The sequence below is a fragment of the Vipera berus genome (assembly GCF_964194415.1).
Source record: "Vipera berus genome assembly, chromosome: 1".
Lineage (NCBI taxonomy): Eukaryota > Metazoa > Chordata > Lepidosauria > Squamata > Viperidae > Vipera > Vipera berus.
The window spans coordinates 71637827-71661058 of NC_138202.1; the positions used below are offsets into that span (position 1 = coordinate 71637827).

The 23232-nt window shown below is 39.4% G+C and overlaps 1 protein-coding gene across 1 annotated transcript in view; it reads left to right on the forward strand.

Moving 5' to 3' along the window:
• The window catches only part of MAP3K9 (mitogen-activated protein kinase kinase kinase 9), a gene marked incomplete at both ends in the record, with an annotated part of 33028 nt that extends 29770 nt beyond the window's left edge, over positions 1-3258 (forward strand). Inside the window, one exon of the mRNA XM_081326411.1 lies at positions 2786-3258. Coding sequence (XP_081182537.1) covers positions 2786-3258 — 473 coding nt within the window. The remainder of the gene's footprint in view (positions 1-2785) is intronic.
• Positions 3259-23232: the final 19974 nt, after the last annotated feature.

The window sequence follows — 23232 nt, forward strand, 5'->3', positions numbered from 1 at the left end:
ACAGGAGTCAATAGAAACATCAGAATCAAACGTTATGCTAAGATCAATATCATCATGGAAGATACAATTCCTTGGCAGAAGTTATAGATTAGGAGAGGTAAATATTAACAGAGAAATCTTTCAAAAAGATCACTCTCACAACTACTGTTTGTCACTTCATTGATTCCTCTGTAAACAATGCTAAACGAGTCTGCCCATGGCTATCAGACATCAAAAGCATCTGCCAAGCTATCCCACCTCCTCTACATGGAAGATCTGAAGCTATATAGAAAAACACCATCTGAAATAGAATTGCTGCTAACACTGTCAGTATATACAGCCAAGATATTTCCATGGAGTTTGGACTGGATAAATGTACTACCTTTACCATCAACATGGGGGAAATAGTGAAAACTGAAGGAATCAAGATGCCCCATGGAAATAATTTCAGGCCTCTGGATGAAGAAGATCACTACAAATACCTAGGCATCCTTTAAGCTGAGAACATCAAGCCAATTGAAGTCAAGAAGAAAGTTAGAAGTGAATACATCATGAGAGTGAAGAAGATCTTAAAGTCCAAACTCAGCGGAGGAAATGTCATCAAGTCAATTAACACCTGGGAAGTTCCAGTCACTAGATATAAGCTCTGGATAGGAAGATCAGAAAAATAATGGCAATGAATCGTGCCCTTTGTTCACCCAGCAATGTTGACAGATTCTTATTTACCAAGGAAAATAGGTAGGCATGGACTTTTGCAAATGCACCTAATAGCTGAAGAAGGAGAAAGCATTGGAAGAATATCTGAAGAACAGTGAAAAAGATGTACTGAAACTAGTATGCCATATTCAAAAGAAAGGGTACAATCCCAAAGCATCTGGAGCATCACTTGAATGCCAGTGATATTGGCAAAATCACACCAGTCAACTCCAAAAAACAGCTTTTACATACTGTGGGAACACCTTTAACGCCATCTAAAAACATCTGCCTATCTCAGGTCTTGGGAAGAACTTGATAGGTGGATAAAAATGCCAAATCCACTCTAAGCATCTGGCAGATGGTGCATCCAATCTTAATAATAAATAATTCTGTCTCAGCACTGAAAATGACAGTATTTTAGCTTACAGTTTTTAAGGCTGCGGATATAGATACTTAGATATTTGGAAGGTTTCTTAACCATGCCCATGCAAATAATACTATGTCACCCTAGTTTTGTCCATTTTCTTAAGATATATTAAAATGCATATTGCAATAAAACATAAGGGTTATGATAAAATGAAATTTTCATCTTCTCAAAAAACACTATTTTTTCCATTTGAAATATATAGCTATAGGTTTTTCATTTTATTGCATAAAACTGATATCATAACTTGGTTATTCTGAAGTTATTTTGGTATATTAGTAAGGTAGGGGAAAGCTATAATTTCTATTTAAAGGAAAAATAAGAATGCTACTGACTTCACTGTTAATACTATTTTAAATATATATATATTTAAATTAGTTACAGTTGCAGTTGAAAAGAAATAGCTTTTTTTTAAGTGTTCATAAACTTTTTTTAAAATGGTCTGGATATAATCAATTTAGGGGGAAAACATTCCTGTATCTATGACTGAAAGAGACTCGAAATAAATCTCTTCCATTTCTTTGTGGTCTTTTAAAAGAGATTTAAGTCAGTTAAAACTACATCAATATGCTACGTACTACATACATACAATACAGCAGACATGGGGCACTCACGTGGCACCTGTTGGCTGTGTCTCAAACTAATAATGCCATTTCCCAGGATCTGTTCTCTACAGCTGCAAAGCAGTCCTGGGAAAAGACATACTTGACTTAAGGTGTTGCCACTTGGTGCTATGTGAGAGCCTTTCCAAAGCATTTTTCCCCTTTTTGAATTTTCACAGTCCTACTGTGCACCTGTTCAGATAGGATTCTTAATAGTGCATGATAGAATCACTATTATTTACATAACTTGTATCCTGCTGAATTTTGATGTATATAGTATGCGTATAAATTCTAAGAACAAGGATAGTCAGTGCATACTCTTAAAAAGCTGTGTCAGTTTTCAAATATAGTTAAAGAACAATTTAAACTTCAAGAGACTCATAGGCTAATTATAGATGGACACTGCATCTTTGTTTGGAGGAAGCCCCGTTTGAACTGTGAAATTACTGGTTAAAAAAAAAGAGCTTTTGAGCAAAGGTGCCACCTCCTAATCATAAAAACTGTGTGCCACCCCGAAATCTAGATGCAGTATCTAGACACAATAAGAATTAATGAGAAAATGTTACTATTTTATTGTTGTTTGTTTTAGGTTGCTTTTATTAAGGCAGTGGCTAATGTTCCCGGCAGTTCTAAAGCAAGGAAGGATGAAAGTAGTCTTCCATTCTATCTAAAACAGTAATGGAAACCTTTCTTTTTCAATACAGATGTGCCGTTCTCTGTCTTTTTACCATCTATAAAATTTGGTTTTAGAGTTTAGTGCTGAGTTTGTCCGTATTGGAAAGATAATTCCCGCAAAAGAGACATAAAACTGCATGTTGGGTATATGGCGACCTTATTAACTGGTCACTCTATTCTTGGACTTGCATTTGCCATGCAGATTTGCTGGGATCAGCATAACATTCACCCTAGCTCCTATGTGAACTGAATCCTCCCTCTGTCTAATACACCCTTTATATACTAAATGATCCCAATGCCTCATTTCATCAGTGCTGTCTAACTGGTTGGTTTCTCTTTCTTTCTCTCTCTCTCTCTCTCCCCCTTCCTTTCTTCTGTTTGTGATTTTTTTTTCCTGGTGAGAGAATAGGTATAATAAAAACACCCAGTCCAAGTCAGGGTCCAAATGAAGTCCCTCGACTGCCAGATCCCAACCTCATCTTCCCTCCAACCCCCAGGCGTTATAGTGCTCAACAGGATTCCTTGCTGGAGAGACCCAAGACCTTGGAATTCCTACCTAGGCCACGCCCTTCCGCTAACAGGCAGCGAGTTGACCCCTGGTGGCTTGTATCCCCAAGTAAGGTTAGGGGTGAATCTTCTGCTAATAGCTCCAGTACTGAAACTCCCAGTAACCTGGATTCCTGCTTTGCCAGCAGTAGCAGCACAGTTGAAGAGCAGTCCGCGCTGCTTTCTTTTCACGCCAGACTGCCTGAAGAGGAACGGACACTGCTGGACATGGACGTTGAAGGTCAGAATCAGGACAGCACGGTGCCGCTTTGCAGAACAGAACGCAGAACACATAAATCTACAGCGTACGAACTCAAGCAAGAATTTTGGTCCTAGCATGAAATCCACGAGGGGCTGGTGAGCTCCTTTTTGCTTCAGTTCTACTTCTTGCACTAAGAATGCACTTTCAAGACAGGTAAAGTAGGAAGTTGGTGCTGAGGCCATATCACATTTCTTGGTCCACTGCAGAACTGGTATTGGGGAACCCCCCCCTTTTTTTTTTAAATAGCTGCATGTGGCTGAGCTACACAGAGTTGCTGACTCTTTTTCTGGGGTTTCTTGTAGTTCCTTGTTAAACTGCAACAAGCAATGCGACACATCTACGCCTCTGTTCTTGATTTTCAAGAATACTAGGATAATTTGCAAAAGTAGACATCAGTGTTTATACACTGTTACAGAGCAGGAAATTACGTAAAAATGATCCTGCACCAGCACTCTTGCCACACTTCGTGTTGTTTTTCTCTCTCATTGCTCTAAACCAGGGGTGTCCAGGCAACTTTCAAGACTTGTGGACTTCAATTCTCAGGATTCCCCAGTTTGAATTCTGGCAGTTGAAGCCACAAGTCCTAAAGTTGCCACGGTTGGACATTCCTGTGCTGAACTTTCTTCTCTTCCTCCTCCTCCTCCTCCTCCTCCTCCTTTCCCTCCTCTTTCTTTTTTCTTCTTCTCCTCCCCCTTCTCCTCCTTCTCCTGCTCCCCTTTTTTCCCTCCTCCTTTTTTGTATGCATATGAAACTTCTTTTGAGTCTGAATATTGTAGGCGTGGGGGATTCTAGGCTATCTGCAGGAAGCCTTCGTTGTTTTTTTTAAAATTGACAATATTCAACATTCTACTATAATGATTTCTGTTGATTTGTAAAGAGCCCTGAGTTTCAAAGTTGCCTATTTTACAGCTCCTGAAGTCAGCTATTTTGGATGGGTAAATGAATGCAGGGTTACAGCAGGGCAGATTCACCAGTGGGGTGTACGTAGTGGGGAGGCTCTGATAGTGGAAGAATTGGGACACTGTGATACTTTGATCTAACCCAATCATGGAAAAACACATCTTCAAAATTACAGCAGGTTGGGGTTGCAATTAGAATGTGGTATAATTCAATTAAAAAAAGCAGATATAGAATTCTGCATTCTCTGCAGAGATTTTGGCAATATTTTGCATGAAAAAGTTGTTAACTGCACATCCTTTTTTAACCTAATCTTCTGATTAGGAGTCTAAAGTTTTGATACAAATTGGTTAGTGATGTAAGGCAAGCAACATGCATCGATCTCTTATTCCCATATTGTTCTATGATTGGGTCTATTTCTCACTTTTTTTTATTTCAGCCGCTGTGATATTTGGTTTTTAAAAAGATCTGAAAAAACTATAACTCCTCCTGTACTCCTAGGCTATATATTTAGCTTGTGGGATGTTTTCTCCCTATTGTAACTATTTTGATTTTTAGTTGATTGTTTTTGTTTGACAGTGAGTGGCTACAGTTCCTTACTTTGAACCCTAAGCTGGCCACTTGTGAAGAATGTTATACAAATTTTTGGCACCATTGTTGCCTAAAAACTAAACATGAATTCTGACAATTCAGGCTTAACTTTGCTTGTGCCACCAGCTTCTTGTATGACATTGGGCAAATCATTTTGCCATATGTGCCTCGGTTTCTCCATCTGTACTAATAGCTACCTCATGCAACAGAAGTGTAGACTTACTGTGCAAGTGGGAACTTATGCCCTTGATAGTAGACAATTTATGTTAAGAAAAGTTACATATGATGAAAAATCTCTCTCTTTGTTATAAAATATAGGCTAGGTAAATCTTGAACTAGTTCCATATCAGTTATTCATCTAGCTGGGCCTAGAGAATACAATCTTAACAGTCAGCATGGAAAAACACTTGCACACTTATGTAGTCTGGTGCAATGGCTTGTATCTTTCTGGGGTCAAATGCTATTGCTTTGTATGCTTAACATTTCATCTCTATATTGTTACAATTATAAGCATTGGCCAGTCAAGGATAGACAATTCCTAAGCTGGTGGTTTGAACTTTGCTCTCATCATAATCATGTTTGGTCTTATCACAATTCCATTTTTTAAACAAACGAAAGTCATTTGGTATGGCTTTAATGAAGAAGATGCAATGGAACAATTGGAACTTTGGGTAATCAGGACTGTGAAAAATCATTTTGTGGGACATTTCACGAAGGGACTGAAGCAGCCTCCAGATTCACTATTCAAAATGTCTAGGTGTTGCATCTTGAAGTCTCAGTGTAGCCATTTTGAAAAACTCCCTCAATTATCTGAACATGCATGTGGGCCTGCTCCTGAAGCAAACTGAATGGTTAATAAGCCCTTAGAATCTCCAAGCTCTAACTGCATGATTAACCTTATAGTGCACATTGCAAAAAATGACTCTAAGAATAGCAGACTTACCAAATAGTAGTTGTTTCCAAATTTCATGTTTGTTATTTTATGTACTGATTTATTTGAATTTCGCTTCCCCACCCCAAAACCTCAGGGCAATGTACATTGTCCTCTCCCATTCCATCTACCATATCTTTGCAATAATATGATTTATTAAAGATCTCTTAGAGAGATTTATATATCTAAATTAGATTTAAATTTTGGGTATCCCCAGTTCAAGTTCACCTTTCACACACTATGCCATGAAATATTAACGAGCAGAGAAAGATTCTAGGAAAGAAGAAGTCAGATTCTCATATGCTTTATCCTTACCTACAGTATATATAAAATCACTGGATTTCAATGTAACCTGACAGGCAACCAATCTATAAGGAGATTGCATTGTTAAAGGTGAAGTACTTTTTAAAATCTTATTTCCAATTCCTGTACTTACCTCCAACCGATATCTCACAGGAAATCCTGTACCATAAGCTTTTCAGCACCAACACAGCATTAACACATGCACATGCACGCGTGCACACACACACGCACACACACACACACAGACATAAACACACACATCTATATATAATGTATATCCCCAACTCCACCATATATTGCACTTTGCTAGGGGAAAATTCCAAAATTATTTGTGCAGCTTCTGTTTATGAATATGCAAATTATTAATGCCTATTTTTTTATGTCAGGGGAAAAATGGACTTGTTATCAAGCTGTCCACCTGAGGAAAATGCTGTATGTTGACTAGGGAGAACTTTTCACATATACATCCTTCTTTACAAAAACTGGAATTTGTGGTATCGTAAGCTAATGAAACTGCGGTTGTCACAATATGTTAAAGCTGGTATTTTGCATCATGATTGGGCACATAAGCTATCCATGTTTTCCAAATGAATCTTTCATATTATTCCATATCTATGAGCAAACTACTTTTTTTCTGCGAGGGTAGAGCGTGGTCATCTTATTACCCTACAAAATAGCAGAAATTTAGCACACTGTAACGTAAATATCAGCATTATTTAAATGTTTGTATGCTCTCCAAATCCAAGATTAAATGTCTTTAATGGATATACTTTGTTTATTGGTGCCGTTAACATGCATACGCACACACACACACACACACACACACACACATGCACAAATTTGGTAGGCAAAGTTTTGAAGATTGTTGTGCACAGTTGCAGACTCTATAGATATTGATTGTGCATTTGATACCTTCAAGAATAATTAAAAGTAAGTGATCTGTTTCTTCTTTTATATCTTGCCACATCTAATTATATGTAATGTGTGTGTATGGGGGGGGGAGACAAGGATGCTTATCAAATTGACTCTTCAGTCTGTATCTGCTGAAATTTAGAAGGGTAGTCGGGCCAAGATCTACCTGCTGTAGTCATTATTGGCCTTCTCTGAATTTTTTTCCCCCTCTAATTGATTGGGTGTGATTAGGTCTTATTGAAAGACTGCTCATGCGGAATAATTGTACATGCGTGATGTATTTCACAGGTTATGTCCTGTGGTCTTGCATGCCCTGGTTTGGAATGCTGCCATTTTAGGTTGATGTTAGTTTAGGTACACATATCAAGTGTTTTGCGCAGCAACGTATAGAGGAAGTTGGATTCTTGGTTTCTTCTCATTCAGTCTGGCATGATAAAATCCATTGGGGTTTCTGTCCCAGTATGATGTTTGTTAAAATCTTGCTATAAAGGCAGTAGTACAGGAAGGTATGTTTTTGTCCCAAGTTCACGTTACAAGTTTTGGTATGCTAAACACTCTGTGTTCTTCATTTTGTGATAGTGGTTAAGTGATGTGGAAGTTTGCCTTTTTGTTTGTACTCAGCAGAAGTTAGGGAAAAGGTGGGTGAGTAATTTTACTTTTAAAAAAATGTTACAGCCTGTCGCCTTTGGAGTTTAAAAATATTGACAGCTGTGACTGGTTTGTTTTACTATTGTGGATACATCAACAAGTTACATTTTGTGTAATTTATTGTATTTTGGGTTTTGTCAATGTATTATGTATATATCTTTATTGTGTTTTAATCTATTTTATGCCAGCGAACAAAATGTAAATTGAATAAGCTGATTTCCTTTTCTCTTTTTCCCCCTGAATGTATTGTGGGGGGAAAGGTAAACCAAGGATGCCAAGCAGGCTTGGTTCAATGGCTAAGACTACCATTGTATTACAGTGTAATGCTATTCTAGGCCTTGTCTCAACATTAGAGCACACTTACTTGAATAAAATTGTTAAACATTAATTGCACTATGATATTTTCATTTCTTTACAGAGTGTTCTTTGGAAACATTGAAAAATGTGCTATTATAAGAATAAACCAATCATTTCTGTTTATATAATACCACAAAATACAAACCTAAATCTGGACCAGATTTGGACAAGATAAAGCTTATATCATTCTGGTTTCTGTCAATATAGGTAACTTCTGAAAATGCTTTATTATAGTCACTAATCAGAATTTTACCAGGTAATAGAACAATTAAACAGTTCATATTCAAATATCTTTTTAAAAAAAATCATAAAATTTTAACTACATCATTGAGGCAACCAAGTCACGTTGGATTTTACAAAATAAAACAAAGGAAAAGGAATCAGCCAAGTTCAACTGAAGTAGCTGTATGTAAAATAAATCACTACTACTGTCTAGTACTTAGCCAAGTAGAGAATTAAGAAGCAGGCCCTCTCATTCTCCCAGCATAATCAGGACCAATGACTGTACAAATATGTGACTGGCATTACAACTGACCATCTTAAAAGTTACCATATTTCTATCTGGTCTTGTGGACATGTAGGGATTTTGAGTAAAAATGCTGTAGTTGAAAAGAAAATACAGTCAGATAAAAGGCAGCTGAGCTTGCAGGTTGTTGAGCTGTTGCAAGCTGAAGCAAATTCTGTCCCAGCTGAATGTATCATGGCATTCTGCAAGCTGGCTGGCCCTATGTCTACCTGCTGCTGGTGTTGCAATAGGTTTAGGTTTATTAGGTTTATTAAATTTTTATACCGCCCTTCTCCCGAAGGACTCAGGGCGGTGAACAGGGCATATCATAAAACTACTAAAATACAAAAGTTAAAAAAGAATTAAATTATTGCCCACAGTAAAAACAATAGAAAATATATATAAATATTAAAACCCTAAATAACTCCCCATCAGGCCAGGCCAGCTTGTTCAAATAAATGGGTCTTTAACCCACGCCGGAAGGAGCGGAGATCCGGTGCCATCCGGAGCTCAACCGGCAGCTGATTCCACAAAGCCGGAGCGCCCACAGAGAAGGCCCTCCCCCTGGGGGCCACCAGCCGACATTCTCTGACTGGAGGCACCCTGAGGAGGCCCTCTCTGTGGGAACGCACGGGGCGGAGGAGAGTCGATGCCAGCAGCAGGTGGTCCCCGAGGTATTCCGGACCCATGCCATGTAAGGACTTAAAAACCATCACTAAGACCTTGAACCTCACCCGGAAGACAACTGGTAACCAATGCAGCTCGCGGAGCAAAGGTGTAACATGGGAGTACCGGGAAACTCCCAAGACAACTCTCGCGGCCGCATTCTGTACCAGTTGGAGCCTCCGAGTGGTCTTCAAGGGAAGCCCCATGTAGATAGCATTGCAATAGTCAAGACGAGAGGTCACGAGCGCATGAGTGACCGTACACAGGGCATCCCGGTCTAGATAGGGCCGCAACTGACGCACCAGGCGAACCTGTGCGAAAGCCCCCCTAGTCACGGCTACTACATGATCTTCTAAGGTAAGCCGTGCATCTAGGAGGACTCCCAAGTTGCGAGCCCTATCTACGGGGGGTAAAGACTCACCCCCCATAGAAAGTGATGGAACATTTTGAATGTCCCGGGATGCCGGAATGTACAGCCACTCAGTCTTGTCAGGGTTGAGCTGAAGTCTGTTCCTCCCCATCCAGACCCGAACCGCCTCCAGGCAACGGGACATCACAGCGAGGGCATCACTGGGGTGGTTTGGGGTCGAAATGAAAAGTTGGGTATCATCAGCATATTGATGATACCCAACTCCAAAACCACGAATGATCTCACCCAGCGGTTTCATGTAGATGTTGAACAGGGGAGGCGAGAGAACCGAACCCTGAGGAACTCCACAAACGAGAGACCTAGGGGCTGATCTCTGCCCCCCTGCCAACACCGACTGCGAACGTCCCAGGAGATAGGAGGAGAACCACCGAAGAACTGTGCCTCCCACTCCCAATCCCCTGAGACGCCGCAGCAGGATACCATGGTCGATGGTATCGAAAGCCGCCGAGAGGTCTAATAGGACTAGGACAGAGGAATATCCCCTATCCTGGGCCCTCCAGAGATCATTCACCAGAGCGACCAATGCCGTCTCCGTGCTGTACCCGGGCCTGAAACCCGATTGGTACGGGTCCAGATAATCCGCTTCATCCAGGACCAGAGGGAGCTGATGCGCCACCACACTCTCAACAACCTTCGCAAGAAAGCGAAGGTTGGAGACTGGACGAAAGTTGTTCAAGACAGCTGGGTCCAAGGCAGGCTTCTTGAGGAGAGGTCTCACCACCGCCTCCTTCAAGACGGTGGGGAAATTACCCTCACTCAAAGAAGCAGATATCACCGCCTGGAACCAGCCTCGTGTCCTCTCCCTGGCTGCATAAACCAGCCAGGAAGGGCACGGATCCAATAAACATGTGGTGGAGCTCAACCTCCCCATAATCCTGTCCACTTCATCAGGGGTCACAGAATCAAACTCCTCCCAGATAACATTGACAAGACCGCCCGTGTCCTGATCGTCAGACTCTGCCCAGCTGGAGTCCAAACCGGTCCGAATCCGAGCGATTTTATCCGACAGATGTTGACCAAACTCCTCGGCACGACCCTGCAAGGGATCCTCCCTCACCTCCTGATTAAGGAGGGAGCGAGTCACCCTAAACAGGGCGGCCGGGCGATTATCTGCGGACGCGATGAGGGCAGAGAAGTAATTGCACCTCGCTGCCCTCATCGCTGCGAGATAAGACCTAATATAGGTTCTTAACCGCAACCGGTCGGAATAATGTTGCTGCTAAATGCTCAGTGGATAGCACAATCCCATGAGGATCAGAGGCATTCTTAAAATTCCTCTCACTGGAAGAGAGTATGAGATATGTAAAATTCATGTCAGCCTTATGAAGTAAACCAGACAGGAGACACCACTAAATGAGCTATTTCTGCTCGATTGTGATATTACATTAACATAGTCTGAAAGAACATCTCTCCTCCAATGTCCTCTTTTACAGATCAGGAAACTAGGGAGGATCTCTTCTGAACCTCTTGCCCCACCCACATTCCTGCTGGGTGCTCAGCTCCCGTTTATCTGACCGTTCCCTCGGCTGTGTGTCTTTGCCCTGTCTCCCAAGGCCATTCCCACATAACATTACACTCATTTTCTGACTTCCAGACAGAACCACTGGATACTTCTGCTTGCACTGCCATCCTCCCACATTGTATGTAATGTGTGTGCTTTTTGTTCCCAGTTTTCTTGAATAGCCATGCTTTTAGCTACTTTAAACAGCTTAAGCAAAGGAAAACATGCCAGTTTTCACAAATACACATGCAAACATTATTCTTCAGGTAACATGATAGAGACATTTGTAGCTCCCCTCTTCTCGAGCTTGGTCCATCTCTTTATACTGTTCGTGCTTTTCAGGCAGCACCAAATCAAATTGTATTTTGGGGGGGTGGGAGGCAGCCTTTTGAAACTGTCTTAATAAATTAACCACCAGAGGGTGCTCATAAGAATACAGAAACCATTTAATTCCCTAGCTTATTCTTTGGAAAACAAAAGCTTGTAAGAATTTGTGTATAACCTTCATAAAAATATTGGAACAGTCACATACTACTGAATATTAGCATTGTGTACATAGTACGTGCTTCTTTGGGGAAGATACCTTACCATTTGCAATTCAGGGTGGGGTGGGGTGTTAAAGAAAAGGTTTAGTCAATAAATTATAAACAAAATACCACAAAACATTTGTCATACAGTTAATGGGGAGGGGGAGTCTTTGAGATAAGACTGGGTTGCTCCATTCTACCCCTGGGCTAATTAATTGTGGTTGTATCTTTGGAAGTTTTTTTTTCTCTTTTGTAGATGGCATACTGCATTTAACACTGAGATTACATGTTTGAGCCATAAGTTACGCTGGAGCTATAACACTACTGGTATGATCCAGTGAAACCTAGTAAATTTAAAATAGAAGCTACACCGTGTTTTTTTTCTTCCTGGAGATCGTTCCCTGAGGTTCTGGAAGACAGGTAAATCAGGAACAACCATTAGATGCTAATACATTCCTTTTGGTGCAAGAAACAGAAGAGGCAAGCATACTTAAATATATGCTCAAAGGTTGGTACAATTAGAATTTATCATTATGAAATTTAATTATGAAGTTCACTGATTTTTAAAGCACTAGTAGAAAAGGGAATGAATGAATTTAAGAATCCCATTTTTTTTTGGGGGGGGGAAGTAGCATAACCTTTGGAATAGTACCCAAGAATAAATGCACTATTTTTATTTTTAAAAAATCCTCTTCGTTCTGTCTCTTCCTCTCTCTCTCAACAAAACACACAGATAATGGGATCAGTATTAGTTGTTCAATTAGAGATTAACAACATAAAAGTACAAAAACATTGCTATAATACAGTTTCCCATCAACAAATAATTTGTCTTCACACTTCCTTTACAGTTATTTCAATTTTTTTCCAGCTGAAGAGTTGAAAAATCTCTTCTATGCATCCCAATATGGAAAAAAGAAATGTGAGGAATGTTCCCATGTGATGTGTATTTTTTGTTTTGACAGTGATGTGTGTTTTTTCCTGTTAGGTGAGATTTTTTGGTCAATTTATCAGCTTTCTGCTTTTTAAGGTTCTACACTGGTTTTTAATTACATGCCATCCAGGGGTAGCTGTAGGTAGGCAGGCAGGCAAGCAGGTAGGTAGACAGGCAGACAGGCAGACAGACAGACACAATCATCTGGAGAGTCCTAGATTCCCCTTAACCAGCTTAATTGTTTGCAAAAACTCTGAACTGTATCTCCTTTTGTTTTCTACATCTCCAAAGCCACATTATCTGCAAGAATTTGATTCCAACTAGTGTACCTCAAGACTCTTTCTAAATTGTGCCTTGCATACAGTAGGTTGTATCCTGGTAAAAATCCATCCAGAGCTACTTCCATATAATCCAAAAACAAAAACCCCTGCATGCAGTCTTATCATGGATGGGGAGAAATATACAAAAAAAACACCAAACCCCTCTTGGTCTGCTGCCTATAATCATTAGCTGGAAAGGTAGAGGATGAAATTAATGTGCTAATACAAGTGACACCAAGGGAGTTACTAAATGTTTTGGATAGAAAAGATTTGCATTTTGTATTGCTCAGCTAAAAGATCTGCGTATCTCTGAAGCCTGTATTCCAGTATTAGCCAAATGAAGCCAAGTAAGTAAAGTGTGCACATCCTGCCCTAGTTTGTCAACCATTTACTGAATAATCTGTGCATGTAACCAGCCAATCCTATATTTGCTACAGCATTAGGATCATTGTTACTTTCCTCCCTTGCTATTGAATTATGCTTTCTAAGAGCAAACATCTGGGACTTGTCTCTTGATCCACTAATATGCTTGGAAAAACATTTAGCTAGCACTATTGATTCACAACCTTGACAGATCTATAGTTCACGTAACTTCAGCATTTCAGTGCTCCTTTGCTGCATTTTCCAAATATTCCTCTTTTTTATGAGTGCACAAATTTGCTACCTGGAAGCATTTTGTAATAATCTAATATTTAAAGCTGTGATAATATCATTTGAACCAAATTATTCATCATCCTGCCTTCTTTAGCATAAAAATTTAAAACTGACATTTCATCACAGCTGCTGAAAATGCCCTCTTTCTTTTTTTATGGGGCATCCATGGCCAAATTCAGCATAGTGCTCTGACTGGACCCCATTAGAAACATTCCAAATTGCTAAGGGTTTTACCTTTCACAAGTGAAAAAATTCTCTGCTTAGGGCAGAGGGGAAGTTGATGTAAGTAGTGACCTTATCAATTGCAATAGCAATGGAAAACCTTCTCAGTCTGTTAAAAGATTCAGAATTGAATCTGAATCTTCTTCTCCCCTGTCGCTCTTAACATCAAACTAGTATTAAGGACTGCTTTCTTTTATTCTCCATTCTAAAATGGACAGTGGACACATCCGTATAAGGTTCCAATAAAGGAGAATATTCATAGCTCGGGGTTGGTGCTCTTTGAGTTTGGTTGTAACATCCACACTGATGAAGTTATCTAGTTTGGGTAAATGAAACTTCTGCGAGAAAACGACCAAGTTCAGAGAGCTCCACAGACCCCTTATTTCAACCCTCAGCTACAAATATTCTCCTTTATTGGTACCACATAGGGGCATCAAACGCTTCTGAAAGCACGCAAATGGGAAATATTTGCCTGTATAAAGTTGCAGTATATATTTTTTTCAATTTAGAAAATATGTTACCAGATTGGCATTTATATAGCCATTTGATATGCCCAAGCCAGAGCTATTACTTCTAATTGTCTTTGTTTCATCTGTACTTAATGCATAGGCCCTTCAAATACACCATAATACAACTAGTTGTAGTACTTGAATAGCTGGTAGATACTATATAATTTGAAGATGGTAGAGGACAGGAAGGCCTGGAGGAACGTTGTCCATAGGGTCGCGATGGGTCGGACACGGCTTCGCAGCTAACAACAACAACTATATAATTTATCAAGGAAGGTAACAGTTCACTATAAAGAAAGGCAACACGGTATTCATTTAAACCAAGCATTTCCTAATGCTACAAAAATAAATTTATATATTTGCAGATGGATTAATGGATAAAGAACTTGTTAAAAAATGGAACTTTGATGTTATATATGTTGACGGCAGCAAGAATACTTTATGCACAAAAATGGAAGAACATTTGGATTCTCACAATGGATAAATGGCTACAAACGTTGATGGAGTTAACAGAGATGACAGACATATTTTATTTCTCATGTATTATAGTAGAATTAATTTGGCATACTTAATCATTCAAAAAATTAAATTAGGTATATTTAAAGATTTCGTCTGTTTCAAACAAATTTAAGAGACTGAACATTGATGTGCATTGGTTTTCCTTTTACCTAAATACCCTTAGCACCTAATCTCCTGATTGTAGAATAAATAACAAGAGGCATTTGCAGGACTCATTAAGAATGCAATTTCCTTTTAAATGAGAGGCAATCAATGCCATTATCAAATCCATTAAAGCAAGTATTTTAGCATTTTATCTGTGTTTTTATGTGTCCTACCTAAGATTTCCTTAGGGGATTTTTTTGTTGTTGTTAATTTTATCATGTTGTACATTTAAGTTGCTTGCTTGTGTTTTATTTGGGCAGGAGAGAAGGAAGGGCAATATTGTAGATTTATAGGAGATGGGATATGGCCTATTCAAGAGTGGGTTTGCTTAGCTGACATTTATTGTTGTAGATAGCATTATCCACTACAGTGGATTACCTAGAACACAGGTCTCCAACCTTTTTGATTTGGCAGCCCAGAAAGAGAGGCAGGCACTGCACGTAAAAATGGGCTGCGCTTGAGCACATGTGCACATGCAAACGGCTGCAAGTGAGCACGTGCACCTGCAAACAGGGCTGCACAGGTGTGAGTGCTGCAAATAGGGTGGCACTAGCACTGGCGGGATGCTCGGGTGCGGGGCGGTGCTAGCGCTAGCACCAGCAGGATGCTTGAGGTGGGCAGCCTTAGCCCCGGCAGGATGCTCAGAGTGGTGCTAGTGCAAGTGGGATGCTCAGGGTAGGGCGGTGCTAGCGCCGGTGGGATGCTTGGGGCAGTGCTAGTGCGAGTGTGTGTGGGGGGGTGAGTGCACGCATGTGTGCCTGAGCACTGGCCATCCCTTCATGCAGCCTGGTGGCCAAGTGGCTGCAGTTCGGTAGTGGGCCGCGGTCCACAGTTCGAGGACCCCTGACATCGAAGATATGGTGGAATACAAGTGGACACACCTGGAAATATATGAAAAATGGTGCAGGGAAGTACAATATTCCCTCTCTTAGTCTATTTTCCTGTTCTTTCCAGGCATAACTGCTTAATGATCACCAATCAGATTCGCCATTATATCCAGCCTATTGGATTTAGATCAAAGCTAAAGTTAATAAGATCTGTTGTTTTCTTAACTACCTGGAGCAATTCTGATTTCCTTCCTTTCTCTTTTAGTATGATTTCCCTACAGAGAGGTTGCCCATATAGTGTTCATAAGCATGATCTCCCCCTGATCCCTAATGCATGCTGTTTTGCCCTTATTTCACTCTAGTTTTAATGCAGAGATGGTAATTTAGTAGCAGAATTGATTGAGTTTTGCTTATAATTCTTGATCACCCTCACAGTTTTAAAGAGAATGTGACAGCAAAGTATTTTCAAAATCTACTTTTCTCCCTTTATAATGCAAACGGATCGGAGGTGCTTGTTGAAAGAAGTGGCTTTTAAAGTACCGTACAATGGGATCCCATTCTGTCTTAGATTGCCATTAAAAGGAGAATGCTGCTTTTGCTTTTACATAATATATTGGCAGATGTTAATCTACCTTCATTTCTGCCCAGAATATTCTGCTTTCTGCTTCTGTTTCCAACTGTGTAATTGCACTTAAGAACCACTTGGGTTTGTTAGTTTGTTTGAAGGGACTTCTTAAGGGAAAGGATATAATTCAAAGGTAGCTTTACTAACTGAGACAATCTTTTATCTTTTAGAAGTAGGCACTACTATTGCTTTTTGTTAATTCTTCTTGTCTGATGCTTGGTGAAGCTGCATTCAAAGTTGTCTTTCATTTTCTATTTGGACCCAAATCAATTCAGCATTGCTACGGTACATAGGACTTCAGAAGGTCAGCAGTTTGGTGGGTCAAATCCCAAGTGCCGCGTAACAGAGTGAGCACCTGTTACTCGTCCCAGCTTCTGCCAACCTAGCAGTTCGGAAGCACGTAAAAATGCAAGTAGAAAAATAGGGACCACTATGGTGGGAAGGTAACAGCGTTCCGTGTGCCTTTGGCGTCTAGTCATGCCGGTCACATGACCACGGAGATGTCCTTGGACAAGTGCTGGCTCTTCGGCTTTGAAATGGAGATGAGCACCGGCCCCTAGAGTTGGAAACGACTAGCACGCATGTGCGGGGAAACCTTTACCTTTTATAGGACTTCTATTATTTTCTGTTTATAACAATGGATGCTAAACCAAATTCCTCCTCATTCACCTATAAAGGAGAAAAAAGGTTATTATAGTCACATGGTTATTTAGGCAAAATAGGTACTCTGGATTACTGTTCACTTCGCCACCAAGGGGCAATTATTTGATACTTAGGCATTTATGTTCTTGTGCCAGTGTGGTTGGTGTTCAAGTTATACTAGTTTGAGAAGTCACTATAAAGGAGAGACTTCTAAATGTGGGGGAAACGTTTAAATTATGTTTTCAAATCAGGTGCGGGTTGGCTATTTCATGATGTGGCTGAGTGTAATTAAGGGCTGCAAGTGGATTTAAGATTTCATCTGAAGAACAAAGCACTGTTATTATAGATGAAAACAGACGTGTCTCTCTCTCTGTGTGTATTCATCTGGCATTATGGCTGGTGTATGATGTCATCATAATCAGTGTATTTGAAAGCTCCATCTGTGTTGCTGCCACTTCATCATTATGTTGCATTGTGTGCTGTTTTTGTTCTTCAACTGGCTGGCGTTTCCTTACTCCCCATGAATTATTCAACTTAAGGGGCTATTCTTACCATTAGCAGCAATCTTGAATCCTTCCAACATGTTTTCCAAATATGTGATGGAAAGCAATCCCACCAGTGAAACATTTTCATGCTTTTTAAGATGTGTTTAAAACCATGGTGGTTGTATTATTTCTAGGGCCCTGTCAGCCTGTTGATAAATCAGTATCATTTTGGAGAAGGTCTTTTAGGAGACACTAAGAGAGTGTCATCTTGGATGTATTGCTGCTGTCCCTATTGTCGTCAGCCAGGGTACAGCATGTCAGACATAAATATGAGTATTCCCTTGTAGCCAATAGATTGTTAGTGGTAGGAGGATAAGTAATGATGTATCCTGAATAATATAGCCCTATGCAGTTTGCACCCTCAAGCATTTATCATAAGCTGCTATGTGCAATTAATCTGAATACAATATAACAGATTTCAGTGTAACACCATTTTCTCTTCTCCTTTTGCTTTGGCTTCCAGAACTGATTGGTTTATTAACTAATCTTATATACTGCCACACTCCATCAGACCCTCCAAAGCTTACAATATCTAAAAATACATGAAAATCAATAAAATGGACTACTACCCAAACCATCTAAATGGTATCAATCTCTTCTTAGGATGTATCTTTCTCATCACACGAGAGAACTAGATTGATTCTGTTTCCTAAGGTGGTAATTTTGCCACTGACTGTAATCTTGCACAAATCAATGTTTTTCTCTTTGGTGTATTTTTCAGACAGGAAGAAAGATTATAGGGGCTGACTCTACCTTGCTTTTGCCATCTTACATAGCTGATAATTTGAAGACGTCCCCAAGTTCTCAAAATTACAGTGATTTAGATTGGCTAGGCTTGGGGAAGGAAAGAGTTGAATGTGGAAATAGCAGTCAAGGTTTTGTTTGCAAAACAAAGGGGAAAATATTTGCATCTGGTTATGAATTGAGAAACCATGACCTCTAGTGCTATCTTAGCCACAAAGCCATGTTGGTGACCTCTGACCCTGTTACTGTCTCTCAGCCTTAGGAAGCGGCATTTCTGAAAATCTTATCAAGACAGCTGCAGGGACTAGCCCAGGCGTTCACCAGGGTTCAACATTGACTCAAGGGCACACCGTTCCCCCTCACACACACATACAAATGTTATAGTAACAATAAAACACATTAAGGAAGTTTGCTTCTTTAAAGTGGCAGCCAGTGCAAGGTGTGACCTTAGCCAAAATGGCACGTTGTTAAAATATATGTGCAAATTCTCTAATCAGCATTAGAACCACAATTTTTTTTAGATACAGCTCTTAGCAGAGAAAGGGACATTTCCAAGTGAACTCTCATTTTGATGGCTGCCTAGTTATTTGTTTTCTTTTGCTCCACTCTGATCTTATGAATGAAATTGCTCATATAGATCGCTGAATGGTGAATAATCTACACCTAACTCCACATTTTGGTTTCACTACTTATGTACAACTATTTAAATAATCGGACCTCTAAAATAATAGTATGTATTATGTATTCCATTATGTTATATATTCCATTGAAATGTCATGTAAGGAGATGGTACAGTAGACAGAGCAATATTAAGCCCAGATGCATCTCTATCTTGACAGGAATAAATAATTAGCTTTGAATAAATGGTGAAACTTCAATCAATGTCTAAACAGATGGACTGCAGACTTCCAAGTCTAGAAACTGGCAACTCTGAGGTGCATGGGGAAACTGAGGACTATGGAAGCCAAGCCTAATAAAACTTAACAAAGATTTGGAAGTAGTGAAAAGAATTATTATTTCTCATGAAGCCAGAATTACTGTAAATCTTTAGAAGTAAAAGAACAGTTTCATAATGGATTGAATACAAATTATAAATTATATTTAGAATTCATAGGCAACTCACAGAAATAATTTAATGAATGGGTTTACAACAGCGGAAGCCTTTGTTAATATTTATGGAAGAATATATTAATGGAATCTTTTCATTGCCAACTGATTTTAAATTTTAAATTCGAGATACTGGATGGTTCAAGATTAAGAGAAAAATGCAATTTTTACAGGTATATTTAAATTGTTGTTGTTGTTAGCTGCGAAGTCGTGTCCGACCCATCGCGACCCTATGGACAACGTTCCTCCAGGCCTTCCTGTCCTCTACCATCTTCCGGAGTCCATTTAAGCTCACGCCTACTGCTTCAGTGACTCCATCCAGCCACCTCATTCTCTGTCGGCCCCTTCTTCTATTGCCCTCAACCTTTCCCAGCATTAGGCTCTTCTCCAGTGAGTCCTTCCTTCTCATTAGGTGGCCAAAGTATTTGAGTTTTAGCTTCAGGATCTGGCTTTCTAAAGAGCAGTCAGGGTTGATCTCCTCTAGGACTGACCGGTTTGATCGCCTTGCAGTCCAAGGGACTTGCAGGAGTTTAAATTAAAGGTACTATATTTAAATTAAAGGTACTACTGTATATTCAGAACAACTTGAGTACTCTTTGAAGTGCAGCAATCACTTAATTAGAACTACTGGAAATCAGGAAAGAAACTTGGGAACTTATTGGCTCACCAGCTCACCAGATATTGCCCAATATGTTGGTCAATACCTATCAAAATTTCTGGGCTGCCCAACTCCAAGATTAAAAAGACAGTGGTTTTATGTATTAAAAAACCACACATCACATTGCATAAGAGCACAGCAGTTGTCTAAGGCAACATAACATAATGTAATTCCATATTACCCCTCCACCTGCCAGAGGCCTGTCTGAAACATCCTAACCTGAGGCCTGGAGAATAGAATTAGAATTAGAATTACAGATTTGGAAGGGACCTTGGAGATCTTCTAGTCCAGGGGTGTCAAACTGCTGGCCCAAGGGCTGGATGTGTCATGGCAAAATGGCGCACACCCCATTGCCGGCAATGGGGAAAAAAGTGATACGACATGTCATGTGACATTGCAAGTTTGACACCCCTGCTCTAGTCCAACCCCCTGCTGGCTGTCCAGTCTCTTCTTAAAAACTTCCAGTGTTAGAGCATTCACAGCTTTTGGAGGCAAGTTGTTCCACTGATTAATTGTTCTAACTGTCAGGAAGTTTCTCCTTACTTCTAGGTTGCTTCTCTCTTTGGTTAGTTTCCATCCATTACTTCTTGTCTTGCCTTCAGGTGCTTTGGAGAATAGCTTGACTCTCTCTTCTTTGTGGCACCCCTGAGATATTGGAACATGCTATCATGTCACCCCTAGTCCTTCTTTTCATTAAACTAGACATACCCAATTCCAGCAACCATTCCTTATATGTTTTAGCCTCCAGTCCTCTGATCATCTTTGTTGCTCTTCTCTAGAGTCTTAACATCTTTTTTACATCGTGGTGACCAAAACTGGATGCAGTATTCCAAGTGTGGCCTTACCAAGGCATTGTAAAGTGGTATTAACACTTCATGTGATCTTGAGTCTATGCAGCCTACAGATGTCATGGTTGTGACTAATGAGACAGATCAAAGAACATTCAGGCATTGTTTATTCTAAAAAGTCTATAATAACGAAAAAGAAGCATCAGCACTCATGGATGGATGCCAGAATCTGAATTCTCCTCCCCTGAACACATCATATCAAACACAATTCCCTCCCTTAATTTAAATGTCATAAATCACATTCTCCAATTAGTTTAACATGCAAAGCTTCACTTCCTTTCTATAGTGCGCCATTCCTTATCTTATTAAACAACTGTGTTGGCTTTTTGGACAGCTGCAGCACACTGCTGGCTTATATTTAAGTGATTGCACTCTTAAGACTCCAAGATCCCTCTCACAGTTACTACTATTGAGTAGTAGTTGAAGAAAACAGGTTATTAGAAACCAGGTTTTTAGAGGGAGCCAAGGTAAGGTCAATATAAATTAAATAGATTGGATATACATTTCAGTAGATATAACCCAATTGTTAAAACTTCGATTGGGTCTCTGGAATAAGATCAATGTAATTAAAATGAATATTGCTTTATGTCTAATGAATATTTTAAGAGAAATTCCAATATTAATTCCTAGTAGATACTTTACACAGATTAATTAATGAGAACCAATTATGGCAATATAAAATCTTTCAAATATTTTTGCCAATTTGAACATAACTGCCTTAAAATGCTAGCTTTAGCCTACTCGATTTTCAACTTTACTGCTGGGCTTTTATTTTAAAATCTACATTCTCGTGGAATGAGAACTTGAGAAATTCAGAAACCTGAACTGGAGAACAAATATTTGGAAAATTTCATCTTGGAAAATCAATTGGTCAAGATTTTTTAAAATTAAAATTGACCTATTATTCTTTGTGAATGAGGTTAATTCATGATAAAGTATATTGGATCTAGTGGACCACTCTTAATTTTTTAAAAAAAACGTCTGGATTTCACATTTGTGTATGTATGTGTGTGCTGGCATTGTAGATTTGAGGGTTCTTTCACTTAGATAATTTAATCTTGTCCAATCATAGCTCTCTTTCAGTTTCAAATCAGAGCATAAGATTTTGGAAAGAAATATAAGATTTGAAGATATAAACAGGATGTTAAATTATATTCTTAATTTGATTACTGGTCATTTTACGAAGATCTTTGTCACGACTGAGCCTGGGTTTCAGAAAAAAGAATAATCTTACAGAAATGTGAAGAAACTTAACCTCTTGATATCAAAGAATTGATTCAAAATAAGGTTCTGTCATTTCTTCTAAAAATGAGAAGATAAAGCAGGATGTTTCTATATAACATAGATTTCATTGTAGTTTCAAGGATTGAATTCTAATTTGATATAAATGCTTGTAATATGGATCTTTTTATTATAAGGTTAAGGTAAAGGTTCCCCCGCACATGTGTGCTAGTCGTTTCCAACTCTAGGGGCCGGTGCTCATCTCCGTTTCAAAGCTGAAGAGCCAGCGCTTGTCTGAGGATGTCTGTGTGGTCATGTGGCCGGCATGACTAGATGCCAAAGGCGCACAGAGCGCTGTTACCTTCCCACTGTAGTCCCTATTTTTCTACTTGCATTTTTATGTGCTTTCGAATTGCTAGGTTAGCAGAAGCTGGGACAAGTAACAGGTGCTCACTCTGTTACATGGCACTCGGGATTCGACCCACCAAACTGCCGACCTTCTGATCAACAAGCTCAGCATCCTAACCCACTGAGCCACCGCATCCCTTTACCTTTTTATTATAGTTTTCTCCTTTTTATTACATTTAATTATGTAAATCTCTACAGTGTATTTGGCTGTTTTACAGTATGTCTATTAATGTTTTTCTTTCTTCTTTGTTGGTAGTGTTTGTTTTTCACTATATAATAAAAGTAGTAGAAGAAAAATAAAAGGGAAGAATGTTAAGATTGTGTTCTTGGAATAGAAATGTAACCAATGACTCCTCTTTTGCAACATGATACAGAAAGATTTGCCTCTCAGTGCAGTGAATCACAACTGAATTGATACTTGCTTTTATATGGGCTACAAACTACAGGCAGACAGTTTATCCACCAATGACAATTATAGAAAGAGAGAGATTTACTTGATTTACTCCAATGATTTCCTGTCCACAAAATAAAGCCATCATTGTAGAATTCTGGAAGTGTTAATTTCACTTGAATCAGTTCTCTCACGAAAACCCTTTGGCAGTAACACTCATACTTCCTGAGGCTCATATTTCTTCAGGACTTCTGCCTGCAATTGCTTCAAGTTCCAAGTTATCCATGACAGCATGTCCCACTACCCACGGTAAAGGAAGTGCTTCACAAAAGGGGTGTATTTATTTATTGAGCTTTTATTTATTTAAATCATTTATATAGCTACAGTATCTATCTTACAACCAACTCTGCACTGCTCCCAATCAATATTGGTGTTATTATATACACAAAACATGTGAAATCACAG